Raw genomic sequence first — 25,873 nt, 5'->3', positions numbered from 1 at the left:
GAAACACGGCAACTTTAGAAAAATATTTCAGGAACATGAGCCTCTAGCCATTGTGTTTGAACTGGTCTCTGACTTGTTCTCCTGTGTGCGGACCTGCTCTCCGATCCCTTTTTTTTTTTTTGCTCCTCGTGGAAAACCCGCAGTTTGGTGCTGCCTGGAAGCACCCTGGGAAACACTTCAACTTTAGAAAAATATTTTGGGAACATGAGCCTCTAGCCATTGTGTTTGAACTGGTCTCTGACCTGTTCTCCTGTGTGCGGACCTGCTCTCCGATCCCTTTTTTTTTTTGCTCCTAATGGAAAACCCGCAGTGTGGTGCTGCCTGGAAGCGCCCCGGGAAACACGGCAACTTTAGAAAAATATTTCAGGAACATGAGCCTCTAGCCATTGTGTTTGAACTGGTCTCTGACCTGTTCTCCTGCGTGTGGATGTGCTCTCCGGTCCCGTTTTTTTTTTTGCTCCTAATGGAAAACCCGCAATTTGGTGCTGCCTGGAAGCACCCTGGGAAACACGGCAACTTTAGAAAAATATTTCAGGAACATGAGCCTCTAGCCATTGTGTTTGAACTGGTCTCTGACCTGTTCTCCTGCGTGTGGATGTGCTCTCCGGTCCCGTTTTTTTTTTTGCTCCTAATGGAAAACCCGCAATTTGGTGCTGCCTGGAAGCGCCCCGGGAAACACGGCAACTTTAGAAAAATATTTCAGGAACATGAGCCTCTAGCCATTGTGTTTGAACTGGTCTCTGACCTGTTTTCCTGCGTGTGGATGTGCTCTCCGGTCCCGTTTTTTTTTTGCTCCTAATGGAAAACTCGCAATTTGGTGCTGCCTAGAAGCGCCCCGGGAAACACGGCAACTTTAGAAAAATATTTCAGGAACATGAGCCTCTAGCCATTGTGTTTGAACTGGTCTCTGACCTGTTTTCCTGCGTGTGGATGTGCTCTCCGGTCCCGTTTTTTTTTTTGCTCCTAATGGAAAACCCGCAATTTGGTGCTGCCTGGAAGCGCCCCGGGAAACACGGCAACTTTAGAAAAATATTTCAGGAACATGAGCCTCTAGCCATTGTGTTTGAACTGGTCTCTGACCTGTTTTCCTGCGTGTGGATGTGCTCTCCGGTCCCGTTTTTTTTTTGCTCCTAATGGAAAACTCGCAATTTGGTGCTGCCTAGAAGCGCCCCGGGAAACACGGCAACTTTAGAAAAATATTTCAGGAACATGAGCCTCTAGCCATTGTGTTTGAACTGGTCTCTGACCTGTTTTCCTGTGTGTGGATGTGCTCTCCGGTCCCGTTTTTTTTTTTTTGCTCCTAATGGAAAACCCGCAATTTGGTGCTGCCTGGAAGCGCCCCGGGAAACACGGCAACTTTAGAAAAATATTTCAGGAACATGAGCCTCTAGCCATTGTGTTTGAACTGGTCTCTGACCTGTTCTCTGTGTGCGTATGTGCTCTCCAGTCCCGGGTTTCTTTTGCTCCTCATGGAAAACCCGCAGTTTGGTGCTACCTGGAAGCACCTTGGGAAACACTGCAACTTTAGAAAAATATTTTGGGGACATGAGCCTCTAGCCATTGTATTTGAACTGGTCTCTGACCCGTTCTCCTGTGTGCGGACGTGCTCTCCGGTCCTGTTTTTTTTTGCTCCTCATGGAAAACCCGCAATTTGGTGCTGCCTGGAAGCGCCCCGGGAAACACGGCAACTTTAGAAAAATATTTCGGGAACATGAGCCTCTAGCCATTGTGTTTGAACTGGTCTCAGACCTGTTCTCCTGCGTGCAGACGTGCTCCCCTGTCCCGGGTTTCTTTTGCTCCTTGTGGAAAACCTGCAATTTGGTGCTGCCTGGAAGCGCCCCGGGAAACACTATAACTTTAGAAAAATATTTCAGGAACATGAGCCTGTAGCCATTGTGTTTGAACTATTCTCAAACCTGTTCTCCTTGGAAGGGCTTTATTTTGTCAATTCCAATCAGACCCCATCTACACTGCCATATATAATCCAGATTATCTGCTTTATATGGCAGTGTAGACTCAGCACCCTTCTACACGGCCATAAAATCCAGAATGCATATCATCCTCATTATCTGCTTTGAACTGGAATGCCTGAGTCTACACTGCCAGATAATCTGGATTTTATACAGCTGTGTAGAAGGGGCCTCTTATAATCCCATGTGGATGATTTGCTTTGATAATCTGGATTATATGGCAGTGTAGAAGGGGCCTCAGTGTAGACTTTGTTGTTGTTGTGCCTTTGAGAATCATAACACCCCAATGGACTTGGTTAAGTCTTGGAGAGGAGACCCCCAATGAATCCCAGGCTGTATTTTGGACGCACACTGCCATATAATCCAGATTAAAGCAAATAATCCACTTGGTAGTCTGTATTATATGGCAGTGGAGAAGGAGTCCATTCTACCAGCTGAATCCAATCACATTAATGACGAGAATGGGCAGGAGGAGCTGCAGATTGGGTCTGAAAGCAACTTGCTCTCCAAGGTCTTTCCCATGAGGAAAGGTAGGAACCAGGGAATGTTTTCTTTGCTCGACAAATAGAAGGAAAGACACCAAAGAGTGGCCTGTAGTGGTGTTTGTAAAGTGGTCTTATCTTTGGAAGGCCTCCAGCTGACATCGTATTCACTTTGCGTTTGTTTTTGCAGATCCTTTTGGTTCCCAAACACAGTCAGAGTAAGTGGATTCCCAATTCCTTGGACGCATGTTACCTTTCCTTCCTTCTTCCTTCCCTCCCTTTTGTCTTTCCTTCATCCATACCTCCCCTTTGTCTTTCTTTCTTTCTTATTTCCTTTCCTTTTGTTTTTCCTTCCTTCTTCCATCCCTCCCTTTTGTCTTTCCTTCCTTCCTTCCTTCCTTCCTTCCTTCCTTCCTTCCTTCCTTCCTTCCTTCCTTCTCTTTTGTCTTTCCTTCCTTCTTCCTGCCTTCCTTCCATCCTTCTCTACCTCTGTCCCTTCCCTCTTTCCTTCCTCTTTCCCTCACTCTCTTCCCTTTCCTCTTTACTTCACCCTTTATTCTCTCCCTTCCCTCTTTCCTCCCTTCCACTCTTCCTTCCATCCATCCTTCTTTTCCTTCTCTCTTTCCTTCCTCCATCCCTCCCTTTCTTACCTCCCTCTTTTTCAACTCCCTCCTTCCTTCCCTTCCACCCTTTCATCCTTCCTTCCCTCTCTCCTTCCTTCTTTCCTTCCCCTTTTCTTTTCTTCATTTTCTCACCCTCCATTCTCTTCCTTCCTTCCATCCTTCTTTCTCTCCCTCTTCCCTCTCTCCTTCCCTCACTCTCTCCCTACCTTCCTTCCTTCTTTCCTTCCTTCTGTCCTTTCCTTTTGTCTCTCCTTCATTTCTTCCTCCTCCATTCTCTTCCTTCTTTCCTTCTCTCCATCCCTCTTTCCTCTCTCCTCTCCTCTCTCCCTTTCTCCTTCCTTCCTTCCTTCCTACCTTCCCTTTCGTCTCTCCTTAATTCTCCCTCTCTCCATTCTCTTCCTTCCTTCCTTCCTTCTCTCCCTCCCTCTTTTCTCTCTCTTCTCCTCTCTCCCTTTCCCCTTCCTTCCTTCCTTCCTTTCCTCCCTTTCGTCTCTTCTTCACTCTCCCTCCCTCCATTATCTTCCTTCCTTCCTTCTCTTCCTCTCACCTTTTCTCCTTCCTTCCTTCTCTTCCTCCCTCTTTACTATCTCCTTCCATCCCTTCTTCCCTCCATCCCTTCCTTCCTTCCTTCCTTCCCTTTTGTCTCCCCTTCATTCTCCCTCTGTCCATTCTGTCCCTTCCTTCCCTCCTTCCTTCCATCTCTCCCTCCCGCTTTCCTCTCGCCTTCCCTTTCTCCTTTCTTCCCTCCCACCCTCCCTTTCGTCATTCCTTCATTCTCCCTCCCTCCATTCTCTTCCACCCTTCCTTCGTTCATCCCTCTCTACCTCCCTCCTTCCTTCCCTCCCACCGTTTAATCCTTCCTTCCCTCTTTCTTCCCTCCTTCCCCTCCCCTCTCCTCCTCCTTCCTTCCTTCCTTTGGTAGGAATGGCAGGAAAGGGGAAAGGGGGATTTCCAAGGGTTCCTCTCTCTCTCCCCCTCCCAATGATGGCCTTCAATTTGGAATATTGGGACTCTGAGTGACAGAAGCGCAATGCTGCCGCCCAGTGGCAGCCACGGGGAAACACAAGAGAAAGAAAGAGAAGTGTATTCTTCATATATACATACAACTTTCCAAGGTGCTCCTTCCTTCTTCTTCCCTTCTTTCTTCCTCACTTTCTCCTCTCCTTTTTTCTTCCTTCCTTTCTTCCATCCTCCGTTCCCTTCTTTCCTTTCGCCTTCCTTCTGTTCTTCCCTTCTTTTCTCTCCTTTCTTTCCCCTTCCCTCCCTCCCTTCTTTCCTTTCCCTTTTCTTCTCTTCCTCCCTTTCTTCCTTCTTTTTTCCTTCTCTCCTTTCCCCTTCCTTCTTTTCCTCACTTCTCTCCTTTCCCTTTCCTTCCCTCCCTTCTTTCCTTTCTCTTTTCTTCTCTTCCTCCCCCTCTTCCTTCTTTTTTCCTTCTATTCTCTCCTTTCCCCTTCCTTCCCTCTCTTGCTCCTTTCCCCTTCTTTCCTTCCTTACTTCCCTTCTTTCCTTTCTCTTTCTTTCTCTTCCTCCCTCTCTTCCTTCTTTTTCCCTCTCTTCTCTCCTTTCCTTTTCCCCTTACTTCCTCCCTCCCTTCCCTCCCTTCTTTCCTGTCTCTTTCTTTTTCTTCCTCCCTCTCTTCCTTCTTTTCTCCCTCTCTTCTCTCCCTTTCCCTGTCTTCCCTCCCTTCTTTTCTTTCTCTTTCCTTCTCTTCCTCCCTCTTTTCTTTCTTTTTTTCCTTCTATTCTCTCCTTTCCCCTTCCTTCCCTCTCTTCGCTCCTTTCCCCTTCCTCTTTCCTTCTCTTCCTCCCTCTCTTCCTTCTTTTCTCCCTCTCTTCTCTCCTTTCCCTTTCCCCTCCCTTCCTCCCTCCCTTCCTCCCTTCCCTCCCTTCTTTCCTTTCTCTTTCCTTCTCTTCCTCCCTCTTTTCCTTCTTTTTTCCCTTCTATTCTCTCCTTTCCCCTTACTTCCCTCCCTCCCTTCTTTCCTTTCTCTTTCCTTCTCTTCTTCCCTCTCTTCCTTCTTTTCTCCCTCTCTTCTCTCCTTTTCCTTTTCTTCCTTCCTTCTCTCCCTTCTCTCCTTTCTCTTTCCTTCTCTTCCTCCCTCTTTTCCTTCTTTTTTCCCTTCTATTCTCTCATTTCCCCTTCCCTCCCTCCCTCCCTTCTTTCCTTTCTCTTTCCTTCTCTTCTTCCCTCTCTTCCTTCTTTTCTCCCTCTCCTCTCTCCTTTTCCTTTGCTTCCTTCCTTCTCTCCCTTCTCTCCTTTCTCTTTCCTTCTCTTCCTCCCTCTCTTCCTTCTTTTTTCCTTTCCTTTCCTTCTCTCCTTTCCCCTTCCTTCCTTCCCTTCCTTCCTTTCTCTTTCTAGCTCTTCCTCCCTCCCTTCTTTTCTCCCTTTCTTCTCCTTTCCCCTCCCTACTTTCCTTTCTCCTCCCTCCCTTCTTTTGCATCCACAGAGGGCCGTGAAGACTATAAGGTGGGTGCCGAAAGGGGGAAATAGGATCCCGTTGACTCCTAGAGCTGCGGAGAGACAAGCGTATTGATCGCTGGCTGGCATTGGCATCCATTCGCAGAGTCAGCAAGGAAGAGAAGGATTGTGCTGTAATGCGGTGGCAGGGAGACGCCCACAAGAGAAGAGAAAGAGAGATACATAGCTAGATATATAGATAGATAGAATGCTGGAGTAACTTTGAGAAGTGGGAACTTTACTGTGGGGGGGGGGGGGGTCCATAAATTTCCCCATTGGAGAATCGGCATATTTTCAAGGCTGCTCTTCTTGCTTTCAGTGTTCTGGGCTTTGTGAGCAATGGAGACGTTGGGACACCTCAAACCGGGACGCGGGCCTACAGCTGGAAAAGGAAGAGCTTCCGCCGAACCAAGTCAACAGGTACTGCAAATCAATAAGTTAAAAAAATTACATCAATACAGCTGTCTTTGTTTCCTCCTGATGGTGGGAATGTTTTGGTTAGATCTGTTGTCAGGAAAACAGAAAGTGGTTCCATTGAGACTCGGCCAGGGATTGACTCGGAAAGGAACATCGAGGAGACGGGAGGGCTACTGATAACCCAGCGTTTGCAGATCAGAAGGGATAGGGCAAAACAGAGACAAATTAGTTCTTCCCAGAGACTGAAACATAAGCAAAGGGAACCCAGGTGTGAGAGAGATAATGTCATGGGCAAGGGGGAGGATTCTTGAGAAATCGTTGCTCCCAGAGGCTGAAACATAAGCAAAGGGAACCCAGGTGTGAGAGAGATAATGTCATGGGCAAGAGGGACGATTCTTGAGAAATCGTTACTCCCAGAGGCTGAAACATAAGCAAAGGGAACCCAGGTGTGTGAGAGATAATGTCATGGACAAGAGGGAAGATTCTTGAGAAATCGTTGCTCCCAGAGGCTGAAACATAAGCAAAGGGAACCCAGTTGTGAGAGAGACAATGTCATGGGCAAGAGGGACGATTCTTGAGAAATCGTTGCTCCCAGAGGCTGAAACATAAGCAAAGGGAACCCAGGTGTGAGAGAGATAATGTCATGGGCAAGAGGGACGATTCTTGAGAAATCGTTCTTCCCAGAGGCTGAAACATAAGCAAAGGGAACCCAGGTGTGTGAGAGATAATGTCATGGACAAGAGGGAAGATTCTTGAGAAATCGTTACTCCCAGAGGCTGAAACATAAGCAAAGGGAACCCAGGTGTGAGAGAGACAATGTCATGGGCAAGAGGGAGGATTCTTGAGAAATCGTTGCTCCCAGAGGCTGAAACATAAGCAAAGGGAACCCAGGTGTGAGAGAGATAATGTCATGGACAAGAGGGAAGATTCTTGAGAAATCGTTACTCCCAGAGGCTGAAACATAAGCAAAGGGAACCCAGTTGTGAGAGAGATAATGTCATGGACAAGAGGGAAGATTCTTGAGAAATCGTTCTTCCCAGAGGCTGAAACATAAGCAAAGGGAACCCAGGTGTGAGAGAGATAATGTCATGGACAAGAGGGAGGATTCTTGAGAAATCGTTGCTCCCAGAGGCTGAAACATAAGCAAAGGGAACCCAGGTGTGTAAGAGATAATGTCATGGGCAAGAGGGAGGATTCTTGAGAAATCGTTGCTCCCAGAGGCTGAAACATAAGCAAAGGGAACCCAGGTGTGGGAGAGATAATGTCATGGGCAAGAGGGAGGATTCTTGAGAAATCGTTGCTCCCAGAGGCTGAAACATAAGCAAAGGGAACCCAGGTGTGAGAGAGATAATATCATGGGCAAGAGGGAGGATTCTTGAGAAATCGTTGCTCCCAGAGGTTGAAACATAAGCAAAGGGAACCCAGGTGTGAGAGAGATAATGTCATGGGCAAGAGGGAGGATTCTTGAGAAATCGTCATTCCCAGAGGTGGAAACATCAGCAAGGGGAACCCAGGTGTGAGAGAGATAATGTCATGGGCAAGAGGGAGGATTCTTGAGAAATTGTTCTTCCCAGAGGCTGAAACATAAGCAAAGGGAACCCAGGTGTGAGAAAGCGTGATGTTATTTATTTACGACATTTATATGCAACCCTTCTCACCCCGAAGGGGACTCAGAACGGCTTACAAGATATATATACATAAAACATTATTAGTATAGCACTATATCAGTATTATATATTACTATATTGTATTATACCATTATACGGTCATATTATTAGTAATATTACCTGTAATATAAAATATATAATTATAACATCCTATTATTATTATATTGTATTATTATATATATCTATATTGTATTATACCATTATACGGTAATATTATTAGTAGTATTACATGAAATATAAAATATATAATTATAGCATTGTATTATTATTAGTATTATGTTGTATTATTATATATTATTATATTGTACTATACCATTATATGGTCGTATTATTAGTAATATTACATGGAATATAAAATATATAATTATAGCATTGTATTATTATTATTATTATTATTATTATATTGTATTATTATATATTATTATATTGTACTATACTATTATGCGGTCATATTATTAGCCACATTACATGGAATATAAAATATATAATTATAGCATCGTATTATTATTATTATTATTATTATTATATTGTATTATTATATGTTACTATATTGTATTATACCATTATACGTTCATATTATTAGTAATATTACATTTAATATAAAATATATAATTATAGCATTGTATTATTAGTATTATATTGTACTGTTATATATTACTATATTGTGCTATACCTTAGGCGATCCCTCGTTGTCCGAGTAGGATAATCCTCCAGGGTGGGTCCTTAGGTGACTGTAGAGCCCTATTCTTGATCTGCATTGTCTCCCACAGTGAGGGCATTGGCTTGCAGGTGGAAGGCGGTCCCGATTGGGGTTGGCTTGACATGCTTTCCTCTTGACACGTTTCTCTCTTTCGCCCTCCATTCATGCCTCTACAAATTCTACAGCACTGCTGGTCTCAGCTGACCTCCAGCTGGAGTGCTCATGGGCCAGGGCTTCCCAGTTCTCAATGTCTATGCCAGAGATTTTAAGGTTGGCTTTGAGTCCGTCTTTCAATCTCTTTTCAATCTCTCAGTTTCTTGTTTTACCCTTTTTGGATTTTGGATTTCAAAGCTTGAGTGGTGATGGCATGATCGTCAGCATAGCTGAAACTCTCTGTTACTGGTGGCAGTGGCTGATCATTTGTGTAAATGTTTAACGCTGATAGGCAATAAGAGCACTTAAAGCTTCAAAGAGCTTCTGTTCAACCATTTCAAAGCTCCCTGCTTCAGTGGTGATGGCATGAACATCAGCATAGATGAAACTCTCTGTCCCTTCTGACAATGGCTGAATATTTATGTAAATGTTAAACATTGATGGTGCAAGCTGGTTTTTCCTTGTAATAGACAGAAAGAGCACCAAAACTTCAGAGAGCTTCTGTTCAACCATTTCCAAGCTCCTTGCTTCATCAGCATAGATGAAGCTCTGAAATCTGGCAACCTGCCATTTCCGGGTGATCTAATTTTTCCTTTTGTTCACTTCACGTTACCTTCCTCTTTGTGTCAATCCCTTCCAGGTGGGCAGGTTGTCCCCGCCGCTGCCGAAGAAGATGTGATCTATGACGACGTCCCTTATGAAAACGTGGAGCCGGAGCACCGTGGTACGGCACCTCCTCGGGTGCCTCCTTTTTGGTTTCATCCGGTTCCTCTCCGATCTAAGCACCCTTTGATGACCCTCTTTCTCTTTTCTTTGATTTCTAGTGGATTCCTACACTCTTCTCCCGTTTCTTTGCTGTCCTAATGTGTGTTGACTTCTTTCCATTCCTAGAAAACAAATGCAACAACAATACAACCCTGTACAAGCATCAAAGGGCTGCTGTGTCTTTAGTCGAAAGATGCCTGCTTGGTGGAGGACTCTTGGACATGTTTACGAAAGCCTTCCCTTGGGTGGTGGGCAGTGTGGTGTTGGTAGAGGACTCTTGGATATGTTTATGAAAGCCTTCCCTTGGGTGGTGGGCAGTGTGGTGTTGGTGGAGAACTCTTGGGCATGTTTATGAAAGCCTTCCCTTGGGTGGTGGGCAGTGTGGTGTTGGTGGAGGACTCTTGGATATGTTTATGAAAGCCTTCCCTTGGGTGGTGGGCAGTGTGGTGTTGGTGGAGGACTCTTGGGCATGTTTATGAAAGCCTTCCCTTGGGTGGTGGGCAGTGTGGTGTTGGTGGAGGACTCTTGGACATGTTTATGAAAGCCTTCCCTTGAGTGGTGGGCAGTGAGATTTTGGTAGAGGACTTTTGGATGTGTTTATGAAAGCCTTCCCTTGGGTGGTGGGCAGTGTGGTGTTGGGGGAGGACTCTTGGACATGTTTATGAAAGCCTTCCCTTGGGTGGTGGGCAGTGAGATTTTGGTAGAGGACTTTTGGACGTGTTTATGAAAGCCTTCCCTTGGGTGGTGGGCAGTGTGGTGTTGGTGGAGGACTCTTGGATATGTTTATGAAAGCCTTCCCTTGGGTGGTGGGCAGTGTGGTGTTGGTGGAGGACTCTTGGATATGTTTATGAAAGCCTTCCCTTGGGTGGTGGGCAGTGTGGTGTTGGTGGAGGACTCTTGGACATGTTTATGAAAGCCTTCCCTTGGGTGGTGGGCAGTGAGGTGTTGGTAGAGGACTCTTGGACATGTTTATGAAAGCCTTCCCTTGGGTAGTGGGCAGTGTGGTGTTGGTAGAGGACTCTTGGACATGTTTATGAAAGCCTTCCCTTGGGTAGTGGGCAGTGTGGTGTTGGTGGAGGACTCTTGGATATGTTTATGAAAGCCTTCCCTTGGGTGGTGGGCAGTGTGGTGTTGGTGGAGGACTCTTGGATATGTTTATGAAAGCCTTCCCTTGGGTGGTGGGCAGTGTGGTGTTGGTGGAGGACTCTTGGATATGTTTATGAAAGCCTTCCCTTGGGTGGTGGGCAGTGTGGTGTTGGTGGAGGACTCTTGGACATGTTTATGAAAGCCTTCCCTTGGGTGGTGGGCAGTGTGGTGTTGATAGACTCTTGGACATGTTTATGAAAGCCTTACCTTGGGTGGTGGGCAGTGTGGTGTTGGTAGAGGAGTCCTGGACATGTTTATGAAAGCCTGTGTGGTGTTGGTAGAGGACTCTTGGACATGTTTATGAAAGCCTTCCCTTGGGTGGTGGGCAGTGTGGTGTTGGTGGAGGACTCTTGGACATGTTTATGAAAGCCTTCCCTTGGGTGGTGGGCAGTGAGATTTTGGTAGAGGACTTTTGGACGTGTTTATGAAAGCCTTCCCTTGGGTGGTGGGCAGTGTGGTGTTGGTGGAGGACTCTTGGATATGTTTATGAAAGCCTTCCCTTGGGTGGTGGGCAGTGTGGTGTTGGTGGAGGACTCTTGGACATGTTTATGAAAGCCTTCCCTTGGGTGGTGGGCAGTGAGATTTTGGTAGAGGACTTTTGGACGTGTTTATGAAAGCCTTCCCTTGGGTGGTGGGCAGTGTGGTGTTGGTGGAGGACTCTTGGATATGTTTATGAAAGCCTTCCCTTGGGTGGTGGGCAGTGTGGTGTTGGTGGAGGACTCTTGGATATGTTTATGAAAGCCTTCCCTTGGGTGGTGGGCAGTGTGGTGTTGGTGGAGGACTCTTGGATATGTTTATGAAAGCCTTCCCTTGGGTGGTGGGCAGTGTGGTGTTGGTGGAGGACTCTTGGACATGTTTATGAAAGCCTTCCCTTGGGTGGTGGGCAGTGAGATTTTGGTAGAGGACTTTTGGACGTGTTTATGAAAGCCTTCCCTTGGGTGGTGGGCAGTGTGGTGTTGGTGGAGGACTCTTGGATATGTTTATGAAAGCCTTCCCTTGGGTGGTGGGCAGTGTGGTGTTGGTGGAGGACTCTTGGATATGTTTATGAAAGCCTTCCCTTGGGTGGTGGGCAGTGTGGTGTTGGTGGAGGACTCTTGGACATGTTTATGAAAGCCTTCCCTTGGGTAGTGGGCAGTGTGGTGTTGGTAGAGGACTCTTGGACATGTTTATGAAAGCCTTCCCTTGGGTGGTGGGCAGTGAGGTGTTGGTAGAGGACTCTTGGATATGTTTATGAAAGCCTTCCCTTGGGTAGTGGGCAGTGAGGTGTTGGTAGAGGACTCTTGGACATGTTTATGAAAGCCTTCCCTTGGGTAGTGGGCAGTGAGGTGTTGGTAGAGGACTCTTGGATATGTTTATGAAAGCCTTCCCTTGGGTAGTGGGCAGTGTGGTGTTGGTAGAGGACTCTTGGACATGTTTATGAAAGCCTTCCCTTGGGTAGTGGGCAGTGTGGTGTTGGTGGAGGACTCTTGGACATGTTTATGAAAGCCTTCCCTTGGGTGGTGGGCAGTGTGGTGTTGGTAGAGGACTCTTGGATATGTTTATGAAAGCCTTCCCTTGGGTGGTGGGCAGTGTGGTGTTGGTGGAGGACTCTTGGACATGTTTATGAAAGCCTTCCCTTGGGTGGTGGGCAGTGAGATTTTGGTAGAGGACTTTTGGACGTGTTTATGAAAGCCTTCCCTTGGGTGGTGGGCAGTGTGGTGTTGGTGGAGGACTCTTGGATATGTTTATGAAAGCCTTCCCTTGGGTGGTGGGCAGTGTGGTGTTGGTGGAGGACTCTTGGATATGTTTATGAAAGCCTTCCCTTGGGTGGTGGGCAGTGTGGTGTTGGTGGAGGACTCTTGGACATGTTTATGAAAGCCTTCCCTTGGGTGGTGGGCAGTGAGGTGTTGGTAGAGGACTCTTGGACATGTTTATGAAAGCCTTCCCTTGGGTAGTGGGCAGTGTGGTGTTGGTAGAGGACTCTTGGACATGTTTATGAAAGCCTTCCCTTGGGTAGTGGGCAGTGTGGTGTTGGTGGAGGACTCTTGGATATGTTTATGAAAGCCTTCCCTTGGGTGGTGGGCAGTGTGGTGTTGGTGGAGGACTCTTGGATATGTTTATGAAAGCCTTCCCTTGGGTGGTGGGCAGTGTGGTGTTGGTGGAGGACTCTTGGACATGTTTATGAAAGCCTTCCCTTGGGTGGTGGGCAGTGTGGTGTTGGTAGAGGAGTCTTGGACATGTTTATGAAAGCCTTCCCTTGGGTGGTGGGCAGTGTGGTGTTGATAGACTCTTGGACATGTTTATGAAAGCCTTACCTTGGGTGGTGGGCAGTGTGGTGTTGGTAGAGGAGTCCTGGACATGTTTATGAAAGCCTGTGTGGTGTTGGTAGAGGACTCTTGGACATGTTTATGAAAGCCTTCCCTTGGGTGGTGGGCAGTGTGGTGTTGGTGGAGGACTCTTGGGCATGTTTATGAAAGCCTTCCCTTGGGTGGTGGGCTGTGTGGTGTTGGTGGAGGACTCTTGAACATGTTTATGAAAGCATTCCCTTGGGTGGTGGGCAGTGTGGTGTTGGTGGAGAACTCTTGGACATGTTTATGGAAGCCTTCCCTTGGGTAGTGGGCAGTGTGGTGTTGGTAGAGGACTCTTGGACATGTTTATGAAAGCCTTTCCTTGGGTGGTGGACAGTGTGGTATTGGTGGAGGACTCTTGGACATGTTTATGAAAGCCTTCCCTTGGGTGGTAGGCAGTGTGGTGTTGGTGGAGGACTCTTGGACATGTTTATGAAAGCCTTCCCTTGGGTGATGGGTAGTGTGGTGTTGGTGGAGGGCTCTTGGACATGTTTATGAAGGCCTTCCCTTGGGTAGTGGGCAGTGTGGTGTTGGTGAAGGGCTCTTGGACATGTTTATGAAAGCCTTCCCTTGGGTAGTGGGCAGTGTGGTGTTGGTGGAGGACTCTTGGACATGTTTATGGCGCTCACTAAAACCTGTAATGTCATTGAAGGCAAGGGCATTGGTGTCTCTAAAGTAGTGGGAGACATCTGTGTAAGTGGTCACCGCAGCTACACATATGCAATCGTGTACATCTTCTCTTAATGTTTACCAATACCAAGTAAGGAGAGTCAACATCTGCCCGGAACCAGGAAGCATTTCATTTCATATCTCCTTCTTTAAGGTCCTTCTTGAATCATCTGTTCTGTGTCCTCCTTTCTTTCCCTCTTATGGTGCACCCCTTTCAAGGGCTGAACTTCAACTGTCTCTCTATTTTTCCATTTTCCCATTGCTTTCTGGACTCCTTTCTCACCCTTTTACTAAGCACACACCTGCCTCTTTCCCTTCTCTTCTAGATTCAGACCGAAACCTGATTTACGAAGATGTCCCTCACGACAACAAGGAGCCGCCGGAGGCCGAGGATCTAGGATGGAGCTCCAGTGAGTTCGAAAGCTACAGCGAAGACTCGGCAGATGAGAACAAGCTGGAGGCAGAACCGGCCAAGCCGAAGGTCTCCTTCCAGCCAAAGGTAGTTGCATTTCGGGGAATTGATACCGTCCAGAAGGGCAAGGAAAGGAAAGGGTATCCATGTGGGGAATGGTTGGTGTGGGACTCAGAGCAGTTTTACTCATCGGGGGAGTTTTAATGTCAATGTTTATTTAATTGTGTGCTTTTTAATTCAATGCCATAAAGCACACAATGAAATAAACATTGACATTAAAACCACAGAATCCTTCTCCTCCTCCTCATCCCCTCCTTCAGATCCTGCTTCCCATCCTCTTTCTCCTCCTTCTCCTTCTCTTCCATCTTCTCCTTCCTCCTCCTCTCCTTCTTCTCCTTCTCCTTTTCCTCCTCCTCCTTTTCTTCCTTCTCTTCCTCCTTCTCCTCCCCTCTCCTTCCTTGCTTTCTTCCTCACTCCTTCCCTCCCTTCTCTGTGTTGTGTATGAGATGTTACCTCCTCCTCTCCTTCCGTCCTGCCTTCCTGCCTTCCTTCCTTCCTTCCTTCCTTCCTTCCTTCCTTCCTCCCTCCCTCCCTCCCTCCCTCGCTCCCTCGCTCCCTCGCTCCCTCGCTCCCTCGCTCCCTTCCTCACTCCTTCCCTTCTGTGTTGTGTATGAGATGTGTTACCTCCTCCTCTCCCTTCCTACCTGCCTTCCTGCCTTCCTGCCTTCCTTCCTCGCTCCTTCCTGTCTGTGTTGTGTATGAGATGTGTTACCTCCTCCTCCCCTTCCTTCCTTCCTTCCTTCCTTCCTTCCTTCCTTCCTCCCGCCCTTCCTTCCTTCCTTCCTTCCCTCCCTCCCTCCCTCCCTCCCTCCCTCCCTCCCTCCCTCCCTCCTCGCTCCTTCCCTCCTGTGTTGTGTATGAGATGTTTTACCTCTTCCTCCCCTTCCTTCCTTCCTTCCTTCCTTCCTTCCTCGCTCCTTCCTGTCTGTGTAGTGTTTGAGATGTGTTACCTCCTCCTCCCCTTCCTTCCTTCCTTCCTTCCTTCCTTCCTTCCTTCCTTCCTTCCTCACTCCTTCCCTCCCATCTGTGTTGTGTATGATATGTGTTACCTCTTCCTCTCCTCTCCTCTCCTTCCTTCCTTCCTTCCTTCCTTCCTTCCTTCTTCACTCCTTTCCTTCTGTGTTGTGTATGAGATGTGTTACCTCCTCCTCTTCCTTCCTGCCTTCCTGCCTTCCTGCCTTCCTGCCTTCCTGCCTTCCTTCCTGCCTTCCTTCCTTCCTTCCTTCCTTCCTTCCTTCCTTCCTTCCTTCCTTCCTTCCTTCCTTCCTCGCTCCTTCCCTCCTGTCTGTGTTGTGTATGAGACGTGTTACCTCTTCCTCTCCTTCCTTCCTTCCTCCTTCCCTCCTGTCTGTGTTGTGTATGAGATGTGTTACCTCCTCCTCCCCTTCCTTCCTTCCTTCCTTCCTCACTCCTTCCCTCCCATCTGTGTTGTGTATGATATGTGTTACCTCTTCCTCTCCTCTCCTCTCCTCTCCTCTCCTCTCCTCTCCTCTCCTCTCCTCTCCTTCCTTCCTTCCTTCCTTCCTTCCTTCCTTCCTTCCTTCTTCACTCCTTTCCTTCTGTGTTGTGTATGAGATGTGTTGCCTCCTCCTCTTCCTTCCTTCCTTCCTTCCTGCCTTCCTTCCTTCCTTCCTTCCTTCCTTCCTTCCTTCCTTCCTTCCTCGCTCCTTCCCTCCTGTCTGTGTTGTGTATGAGATGTGTTACCTCCTCCTCTTCCTTCCTTCCTTCCTTCCTTCCTTCCTTCCTTCCTTCCTTCCGTCCTCACTCCTTCCCTCCCTTCTCTGTGTTGTGTATGAGATGTGTTACCTCCTCCTCTTCCTTCCTTCCTTCCTTCCTTCCTTCCGTCCTCACTCCTTCCCTCCCTTCTGTGTTGCGTATGAGATGTGTTACCTCCTCCTCTCCCTTCCTGCCTTCCTTCCTTCCTTCCTTCCTTCCTTCCTTCCTTCCTTCCTTCCTTCCTTCCTTCCTTCCCTGTGTTGTGTGCACCATGTGTTATCTCCCCCTCCTTCCCTTCCCCTTCCCCATAAGGAGATGCCAGAAAAATGCCAGTGATTCGATCAAGGAGGAAGTTTACATGCAAAAGCTCTTTGGCAGAGAAAGTGGAACCACAGCACCCCCTGTGGCCAAAACTGAGCACAGCCTCCAAGATGCTGAAGATGAGAAAGCCTAGATATATACCTCGATCTATGTACAGTTGTCTGTCTTTTCAGTGTATAACGGCATTGAATGTTTGCCGTATATATATATGTTCTGTGATCCGCTCTGGTTCCCCTTCAGGGTGAGAAGGTTGGAATATAAACACTGTAAATAAATAAATAAACAATAGCTAGTTGATCCCAAACTCAGCCCTAGCCTACCTCACAAACTTCCCGGCCATTGGACAAGCTGGCCAAGACTTCTGGGAGTTGGAGGCCCAAATATCTGGAGGGACACTTACTGCTAACTAACACTGCTTCTAACTCGACTTGCAAATGCTTTACACGTCTCTGCCTGAAGTCTTTGCTTGAGCTGTCTGCTGCTTACTTGGATCTCTTTGCCTTTCTCTCCTTCCTTCGCTCCTTCCTCTCTCCTTCCTTTCTTTGGCTTTTGGGGGTTATCAGCAGCTTTCTCCAGACCTCCATAGGCTCAAGGAGAGATACAGCAGGACCAAGAGAGACATCTTGGCTTTGAAAGTCGGGGGTAGAGACATGCAGGAACTGAAGCAACGCTACGACTGTAAGGTACTCTTCCCTTGTCTTGAAAAGAAACAACCTCAAAATCAATCATCTCTTTATAGTAATCGGCATTACCAAGATATTCACCCTCTCTGCCGATCCTTTGCTACTCTCGTTCTGTCTTGCTTTGCACAAACTAACTTAACAAGAAAGAATGGCTCGCTGGGGTTGGGAATGCGACTTCTTTCCCTCCGTTGACCATAAACTGAGATGTAGGAGTTGTATTATTGGAGAAGTTACACAATTGGAAGGATAAAATAAATGAATGATAGATGTTTTTTCAGCCTGAAACATTTTGGCTTCCCAGTTCCCGACAGATGTTGACTCTCCTTAGTTGGTGTTGGTAAACATAAGGAGCCTTGTGTTTGCGAGACATAGGAATCGTATTATTGGAGAAGTTACACAATTGGAAGGACAAAATACATGAATGATAGATGTTTTCCAGCCTGAAACATTTTTTACTTCCCAGTTCCCGACAGATGTTGACTCCCCTTAGTTGGTGTTGGTAAACGTAAGGAGCCTTGTGTTTGCGAGACATAGGAATCGTATTATTGGAGAAGTTACACAATGGGAAGGATAAAATAAATGAATGATAGATGTTTTTCCAGCCTGAAACATTTTGGCTTCCCAGTTCCCGACAGATGTTGACTCTCCTTAGTTGGTGAACGTAAGGAGCCTTGTGTTTGCGAGACGTAGGAATCGTATTATTGGAGAAGTTACACAATTGGAAGGATAAAATAAATGAATGATTGATGTTTTCCAGCCTGAAACATTTTTTACTTCCCAGTTCTTGACAGATGTTGACTCTCCTTAGTTGGTAAATGTAAGGAGCCTTGTGTTTGCGAGATGTAGGAATGGTATTATTGGAGAAGTTACACAATTGGAAGGACAAAATAAATGAATGACAGATGTTTTTCCAGCCTGAAACATTTTGGCTTCTCAGTTCCCGACAGATGTTGACTCTCCTTATTTGGTGTTGGTAAACGTAAGGAGCCTTGTGTTTGCGAGACGTAGGAATGGTATTATTGGAGAAATTTCACAATTGGAAGGACAAAATAAATGAATGATAGATGTTTTTCCATCCTGAAACATTTTGGCTTCCCAGTTCCCGACAGATGTTGACTCTCCTTAGTTGGTGTTGATAAACGTAAGAAACCTTGTGTTTACGAGATGTAGGAACCGTATTATTGGAAGGACAAAATAAATGAATGATAGATGTTTTTCCAGCCTGAAACATTTTGACTTCTCAGTCCCTGACAGATGTTGACTCTCCTTAGTTGGTGTTGGTAAACGTAAGGAGTAGGTTCTTGTGGATTTTTTCGGGCTATAGAGCCATGTTCTAGAGACATTTCTCCTGACGTTTCGCCTGCATCTATGGCAAACTACCTCTGAGGATGCTTGCCATAGATGCAGGCAAAACGTCAGGAGAAATGCCTCTAGAACATGGCTTTATAGCCCAAAAAAACCCACAAGAACCTAGTGATTCCAACCATGAAAGCCTTCGACAAACGTAAGGAGCCTTGTGTTTGCGAGACGTAGGAATCACATTATTGGAGAAGTTACACAATTGGAAGGACAAAATAAATGAATGATAGATGTTTTTCCACCCTGAGACATTTTGGCTTCCCAGTTCCCGACAGATGTTGACTCTCCTTAGTTGGTGTTGGTAAACGTAAGGAGCCTTGTGTTTGCGAGACGTAGGAATGGTATTGGAGAAGTTAAACAATTGGAAGGACAAAATAAATGAATGATAGATGTTTTTCCAGCCTGAAACATTTTGGCTTCTCAGTTCCCAACAGTTGTTGACTCTCCTTAGTTGGTGTTGACAAACATAAGGAGCCTTGTGTTTGCGAGACGTAGGAATCATATTATTGGAGAAGTTACACAATTGGATGGACAAAATAAATGAATGACAGATGTTATTCCAGCCTGAAACATTTTTGCTTCCCAGTTCCCAACAGATGTTGACTCTCCTTAGTTGGTGTTGGTAAATGTAAGGAGCCTTGTGTTTGCGAGACGTAGGAATGGTATTATTGGAGAAATTTCACAATTGGAAGGACAAAATAAATGAATGATAGATGTTTTTTCAGCCTGAAACATTTTGGCTTCTCAGTTCCCAACAGATGTTGACTCTCCTTAGTTGGTGTTGGTAAACGTAAGGAACCTTGTATTTACGAGATGTAGGAACCGTATTATTGGAAGGACAAAATAAATGAATGATAGATGTTTTTCCAGCCTGAAACATTTTGGCTTCGCAGGTCCAGACAGATGTTGACTCTCCTTAGTTGATGTTGGTAAACGTAAGGAGCCTTGTGTTTGCAAGACATAGGAACCGTATTATTGGAGAAGTTACACAATTGGAAGGACAAAATAAATGAATGATAGATGTTTTTCCAGCCTGAAACATTTTGGCTTCCCAGGTCCGGACAGATGTTGACTCTCCTTAGTTGATGTTGGTAAACGTAAGGAGCCTTGTGTTTGTGAGACATAGGAACCGTATTATTGGAGAAGTTACACAATTGGAAGGACAAAATAAATGAGTGATAGATGTTTTTCCAGCCTGAAACATTTTGGCTTCCCAGTTCCTCACAAATGTTGACTCTCCTTAGTTGGTGTTGGTAAACATAAGGAGCCTTGTGTTTGCGAGACATAGGAACCGTATTATTGGAAGGAAAAAAAAATAAATGAATGATAGATGTTTTTCCAGCCTGAAACATTTTGGCTTCCCAGTTCCCGACAGATGTTGACTCTCCTTAGTAGGTAAACATAAGGAGCCTTGTGTTTGCGGCCTTTGCAGAATAGGACATTGATTTCTCTCTTTTTCCGGCTCTGTTCAGATGACGCAGCTGATGAAGGCCGCCAAGAGCGGCACCAAGGATGGCCTGGAGAAAACCAAGATCGCCATGATACGGACTTTCCTGCATAAGAAAGAAACCCCAGGTAACCTTCACTGGCTTGAAATCAGTGTCGATGTGCCTTTCAAAATGGGAGTTTGAGCACCTAAAGATAACGGGAAAGCGAAGTGACTCAAGGAAGGCGAGTTCTGTGTGTTTGTGATTATTGTCAACCCAGAAGTGGCAAAAAATATCACCTGGGGATAAGAGATACATTATTTAGTTCTAGACCACCGTCTTCTGAAGCATTCGCTTCATCTGGAACAGTGGTTCTCAACCTTGCTAATGCCGTGACCCATTAATGCCGTTCCATATGTTGTGGTGACCCCCAACCATAATATTGTTTTCGTTGCTACTTGACATTTGTCATTTTACTACTGTTATAAATCGTAATGTAAATATCCAATATGCAGGATGTATTTTCACTCACTGGACTAAATTGAGCACAAATACCCTATATGCCCAAATGTGAATGCTAGTGGGGCTGGGGGGGGGGGGGATTGATTTTGTAATTTGGGAGTTGTAGTTGCTGGGATGTATAGTTCACCTACAATCAAAGAGCATTCTGAACTCCACCAGCGATGGATTTAAACTGAACTTGGCACACAGGACTTCCATGACCAACAGAAAACACTAGAAGGGTTTTGTAGGCATTGACCTTGAGTTTGGGAACTGTAGTTCACCTATATCCAGAGGAGTGCTGTGGATTCATGCAATGATGGATCTGGACCAAACTTGGCACGAATACTCAATACGCCCAAATGTGAACGCTGGTGGAGTCTGGGGAAAATAGACCTTGATATTTGGGAGTTGTACTTGTTGGGATTTATAGTTCACCTACAATCAAAGAGCCCTCTGAACTCGACCAACAATAGAATTGGGTCAAACTTCCCACACAGAATCCCAATGACCAACAGAAAATACTATGTTTTCTGATGGTCTTTGGCGACCCCTTTGACACTCTCTCATGACCCCTTTGGGGGTCGCGACCCCCAGGTTGAAAAACACTGATCCAGAAGATTGCTTTCCAGGAAATGAGATGCAAATTGCGGAAGGACGGTGTGAAATTCCCACTCTGCAATGTTCAAATCTCCTTCCAGTTTGCAGAGACCGTCCGAAAAAACTTCACTTCCTTTTCCCCCCTCTCTCTTGTTGCGAAACATTATTTGTGGGCAACTTCCGTATTTGCTTACGAGAGTGAAACCAACTCTCGGCAGCTTTCCGGAGTTTCCTTTCCTCCCCAAAATCATGCCCTTCTGCCTGCCATATGGAAATCGGGATATCCATTGGGGTTGGAGTTCTATGTGCCCTATTTGGTTCAATTCCATCATTGGTGGAGTTCAGAATGCTCTTTGATTGTAGGTGAACTATACATCCCAGTAACTACAACTTGCAGATGTCAAGGTCTATTTTCCCCCAAGAGCACCTCAAGAGCACCCCTGGGCAAAATCAAGTCTACTGCGAAGGCTTACTTTGCGTAATGGTTCAATTCCATCATTGGTGGAGTTCAGAGTGCTCTTTGATTGTAGGTGAACTATACATCCCAGTAACTACAACTCGCAGATGTCAAGGTCTATTTTCCCCCAAGAGCACCTCAAGAGCACCCCTGGGCAAAATCAAGTCTACTGCGAAGGCTTACTTTGCGTAATGGTTCAATTCCATCATTGGTGGAGTTCAGAATGCTCTTTGATTGTAGGTGAACTATACATCCCAGTAACTACAACTCGCAGAGGTCAAGGTCTGTTTTCCCCCAAGAGCACCTCAAGAGCACCCCTGGGCAAAATCAAGTCTACTGCGAAGGCTTACTTTGCGTAATGGTTCAATTCCATCATTGGTGGAGTTCAGAGTGCTCTTTGATTGTAGGTGAACTATACATCCCAGTAACTACAACTCGCAGATGTCAAGGTCTATTTTCCCCCAAGAGCACCTCAAGAGCACCCCTGGGCAAAATCAAGTCTACTGCGAAGGCTTACTTTGCGTAATGGTTCAATTCCATCATTGGTGGAGTTCAGAGTGCTCTTTGATTGTAGGTGAACTATACATCCCAGTAACTACAACTCGCAGATGTCAAGGTCTATTTTCCCCCAAGAGCACCTCAAGAGCACCCCTGGGCAAAATCAAGTCTACTGCGAAGGCTTACTTTGCGTAATGGTTCAATTCCATCATTGGTGGAGTTCAGAATGCTCTTTGATTGTAGGTGAACTATACATCCCAGTAACTACAACTCGCAGAGGTCAAGGTCTGTTTTCCCCCAAGAGCACCTCAAGAGCACCCCTGGGCAAAATCAAGTCTACTGCGAAGGCTTACTTTGCGTAATGGTTCAATTCCATCATTGGTGGAGTTCAGAGTGCTCTTTGATTGTAGGTGAACTATACATCCCAGTAACTACAACTCGCAGATGTCAAGGTCTATTTTCCCTCAAGAGCGCCTCAAGAGTGCCCCTGGGCAAAATCAACTCTACTGCAAAGGCTTACTTTACGTAATGGTTCAATTCCATCATTGGTGGAGTTCAGAGTGCTCTTTGATTGTAGGTGAACTATACATCCCAGTAACTACAACTCGCAGATGTCAAGGTCTATTTTCCCTCAAGAGCGCCTCAAGAGCGCCCCTGGGCAAAATCAACTCTACTGTGAAGGCTTACTTTGCGTAAGGGTTGAACCGCCCCTGTTTGCCGAGGCCGAAAACCCCTTAAATTATGAAGAAGGGGGAAGGAAGTAAATAGTGTTTCAATTAGTATGTTAATTTTTAAACCAACACCGCTGTTGTAGGGGACGGCGAGCCAAGCAGGAGCACCCCAGACGTAGGACGGAAGCGCTCCTTGTCCTGGACCGGGGAACTCTCCAGGGCCCAAAAGCCCGGCTCCGAGATCGGTACGGATCGGGCCCCGTTGGCTTGGATCCTTGCCTTAGTTTTGCCCGCTCAGATGCATAGCCCGGCTTGCTGTGGAGTGTGTGTGTTTGCCGCAAAAGGAGAGATGCTGGGGATCCTGCCTGTATCGGTCTTTACTTTGCACATGTCCAGAGGTGCTTTCCTCTCTGGCCAGAGGGACCGGTCGGTCGTGGTCAGTTTGGAAAGCAGAAAGCCTTGCTCTTTAGTGCATCATATGGTGCATATCTGTTTTGAATATATCTATATATATAAGAACCTTAAGGTCGTAATTAGGCGGTCAAAAACGGCTAAACCACCGGACCAAATCTCACCAAATTTTGGGAGGGAGAGAAAGAGGGAAAGAAGGAGGGAAGGAGAGAAAGAAGGAAAGAAAGAAAGATAGAGAAGAAAGGAGGGAGAGAAAGAGGGAAAGAAGGAGGGAAGGAAAGAAAGAAAGTAGGGTAGAGAAGGAAGGAAGGGGAGAGGAGGGAAAGAAGGAGAGAAGGAAAGAAAGAAAGGTAGAGAAGAAAGGAGGGAGAGAAAGAGGGAAAGAAGGAGGGAAGGAAAGAAAGAAAGCAGGGTAGAGAAGGAAGGAAGGGGAGAGGAGGGAAAGAAGGAGAAAAGGAAAGATAGAAAGGTAGAGAAGAAAGGAGGGAGAGAAAGAGGGAAAGAAGGAAGGAAGGAAAGAAAGAAAGCAGGGTAGAGAAGGAAGGAAGGGGAGAGAAGGGAAAGGAGAGAAGGAAAGAAAGAAAGGAAGATAGAGAAGGAAGGAAAGAGAGGAGGAGGGAAAGAAGCAGAGAAGGAAAGAAAGAAAGGTAGAGAAGGAAGGAAAGAGAGAGGGAAATAACAGTGAAAGAAGGAAGGAAGGAGAGAAGGAACGAAAGAGGGAAGGAAGGAAGGAAGGAAGGAAGGAAGGAAGGAAGGAAGGAGACAAGGAAGGATGAAACCAAACAGCAAAGGAAGCGAGAAAAGAAACAGGTAGAGAAGGAAGAAAGAAGAGAAAGAAAAAGAGGGAAGGAAAGAGGGAGGGAAGGAAGGAGAGAGAAAATGAAGGAGGAGAAAGAGGGAGGGAAGGTTTGCCACAGCAACGTGTGGCGGGTATAGCTAGTATATTTATATATAATGAATAATAATAATACCATTGGGTTGTTGTAGGTTTTTTCCAGGCTATATGGCCATGGTCTAGAGGCATTCTCTCCTGACGTTTCGCCTGCATCTATGGCAAGCATCCTCACTACCTCTGAGGATGCTTGCCATATATGCAGGTGAAACGTCAGGAGAGAATGCCTCTAGACCATGGCCATATAGCCCGAAAAAAACCTACAACAACCCAGTGATTCCGGCCATGAAAGCCTTCGACAGTACAATAATACAATTATTATTATTATTATTATTATTATTAGGAAGAGTCCGACGTGTGATCCAACGCAACAGCCAGCAGAATGATCTTGTCTGCTGTGGACTCATCTTGTTGTGTTTCTAATAATAATAATAATAATAATAATACCACAACAACAACACCATAATAATGAAAATGCCATAATAATAAAAATAATAATACCATAAAGATAATAACCGTAATAATAATAATAATGCAATAATATCACAGTAATAATACCGTAATATTGATAATACCTAAAAATAATAATACAATAATAATACCATAACAGTAGTAGTATTAATAATAATACAATAATAATAATAATATAATGATAATATCATAATAATACTGTAATAATTATAATAATGATGCAATAACATCAGAATAATAATACTATAATAATTATAATACCGTAATAATGGTAATACCTAAAAATAATAATACCATAATAGTAATAGTATTATTAATAATAATACAATAATAATAACAATACCCTAAAAATGATAATACCAGAATAATAATAATAATAATAATAATAATACCATAATAATTATAATAATAATGCAATAATATCACAATAATAATACTGTAATAATGAAAATACCGTAATAATAATAATCATACCATAATAATGATGGTAATAGTAATTACACTGTAATAATAAAACTATATCACAATAATAATACTACTAATAATAAAATAATTATTAATATGTATAATACCATAATAATGATGCTACCTGATAATAATAACAATACAATAACAATAATACCATAATAGTAATAATAATAATACAATAATAATAATAACAATACCATAATAATGATAATACCAGAAAAATATTAATAGTACAATAATAATACTCTAATAATAATACCAGAATAATAATACAATCATAGTAATACCGCAACAATAATAATACCAGAATAATAATACCATTACCATAATAATAGTAATAATAATACTATAGTAATAGCATCAACAATACCATAATAATGATAATACTTCATTAATAATGCTATAATAATAGTAATAATAATAATACAATAATATTGACGACCATAATACAATAATAATGATAATACCACAATAATAATAATGCTATAATAATAGTAATAATAATAATACAATAATATTAACAACAATAATACAATAATAATAATAATAATAATAATAATAATACACATGTAGACTTTTGCTTGCATCTATGCTCAAGCTGATAGGAATGTGGTTGAGGGAGGAGTTGAGTCCCATAGATGTTTCCCACACCACCGTGCTAGCTAGCTGAGAAGGAAGAGTGCCTCTGAGCGCATGCAGAGTGTCATTCCTTCACACCAACCCACAGCCATTAGGAAACATGGGTATCTTTTGGCAGGAGAGGTTGGCTCCCAGCATCTCTCTCTCTGCAGCTCAAGCTTTGCATCTTTGAATGGTCTGCGCAGGTCTAGTTGTGTCCTTTGGTGCACAAAGGCGTGTGCGCCTATTGTAGAGGCTTGTGTTGCGCGGCCTCGGTGTTGTGTGTGCTGTTTGGAGTGGTTTGACATTGCATAGATTGGATTCACTAACATGCTGACCTGGAGGCTGGCATTGGGTTGCTTTGTGTCGCCTATGCTAGAGAATCAAACTCGGGACTGGCTCCATAGGACACATTCATTTTTGCATTTTGAACTCCATTTGCAGCAATCAGGGGAAGCTGAGGACAAAGGTGGGGTGGGGCAAAGAAACCGGGACTTTACAAACTGGACAAAGAAACTTTGAAAGCAGTTGGAGACCGCCTCTCTCTCACCATCCTATCCTATCCTATCCTTCCTTCCTTCTCTTTTTCCTTCCTCCTTCTCTCCCTCTTTCTTCTTTCCTTCTATCTTTCCCTCCTTCCTTCCTTCTCTCTTTCCTTCCTCCTTCCTTCCCTTTCATCCTTCCTTCCTTCCCTCTCTTCCTCTTTCTCCTTCCTTCTTTGCCTTCTGTCTTCCCTCTCTCCCTCTTTCTCCCTCATCTCCCTCCATTCCCTTCCACCTTTCCCTCCTTTTGTCTTTCCTTCCTCTTTCTCTCCCTCCCATCCTTCCCTCTTTCTCCTTCCCTCTCTCCCTTCCTTCCTTCCTTCCTTTTTGTATTTCCTTCCTTCTCTCTTTCCTCCTTCCCTCCCTCTTTCTCCTCCTATCCTTCCCTTT

At 45.0% G+C, this 25,873-nt stretch overlaps 1 protein-coding gene across 17 annotated transcripts in view; it reads left to right on the top strand.

Annotated features, from left to right (window-relative positions):
- ARHGEF10L (Rho guanine nucleotide exchange factor 10 like) overlaps nucleotides 1–25,873 on the top strand; it is a 151,265-nt gene that overhangs the window by 16,746 nt on the left and 108,646 nt on the right. For 4 of the 17 annotated variants that reach the window (XM_067472735.1, XM_067472736.1, XM_067472733.1 and 1 more), the window contains exons 4-10: nucleotides 2,643–2,670; nucleotides 5,852–5,952; nucleotides 9,110–9,193; nucleotides 13,703–13,875; nucleotides 16,449–16,568; nucleotides 19,400–19,502; nucleotides 22,225–22,326. In XM_067472735.1, the coding sequence (XP_067328836.1) occupies nucleotides 2,643–2,670; nucleotides 5,852–5,952; nucleotides 9,110–9,193; nucleotides 13,703–13,875; nucleotides 16,449–16,568; nucleotides 19,400–19,502; nucleotides 22,225–22,326 (711 nt within the window). The remainder of the gene's footprint in view (nucleotides 1–2,642; nucleotides 2,671–5,851; nucleotides 5,953–9,109; nucleotides 9,194–13,702; nucleotides 13,876–16,448; nucleotides 16,569–19,399; nucleotides 19,503–22,224; nucleotides 22,327–25,873) is intronic. The other 13 variants (XM_067472745.1, XM_067472744.1, XM_067472743.1 and 10 more) reach the window with 6 other exon arrangements.

This window comes from Anolis sagrei, chromosome 13 (assembly GCF_037176765.1).
Source record: "Anolis sagrei isolate rAnoSag1 chromosome 13, rAnoSag1.mat, whole genome shotgun sequence".
Taxonomy (NCBI): domain Eukaryota; kingdom Metazoa; phylum Chordata; class Lepidosauria; order Squamata; family Dactyloidae; genus Anolis; species Anolis sagrei.
This window is presented reverse-complemented; position numbering and strand designations above follow the sequence as displayed.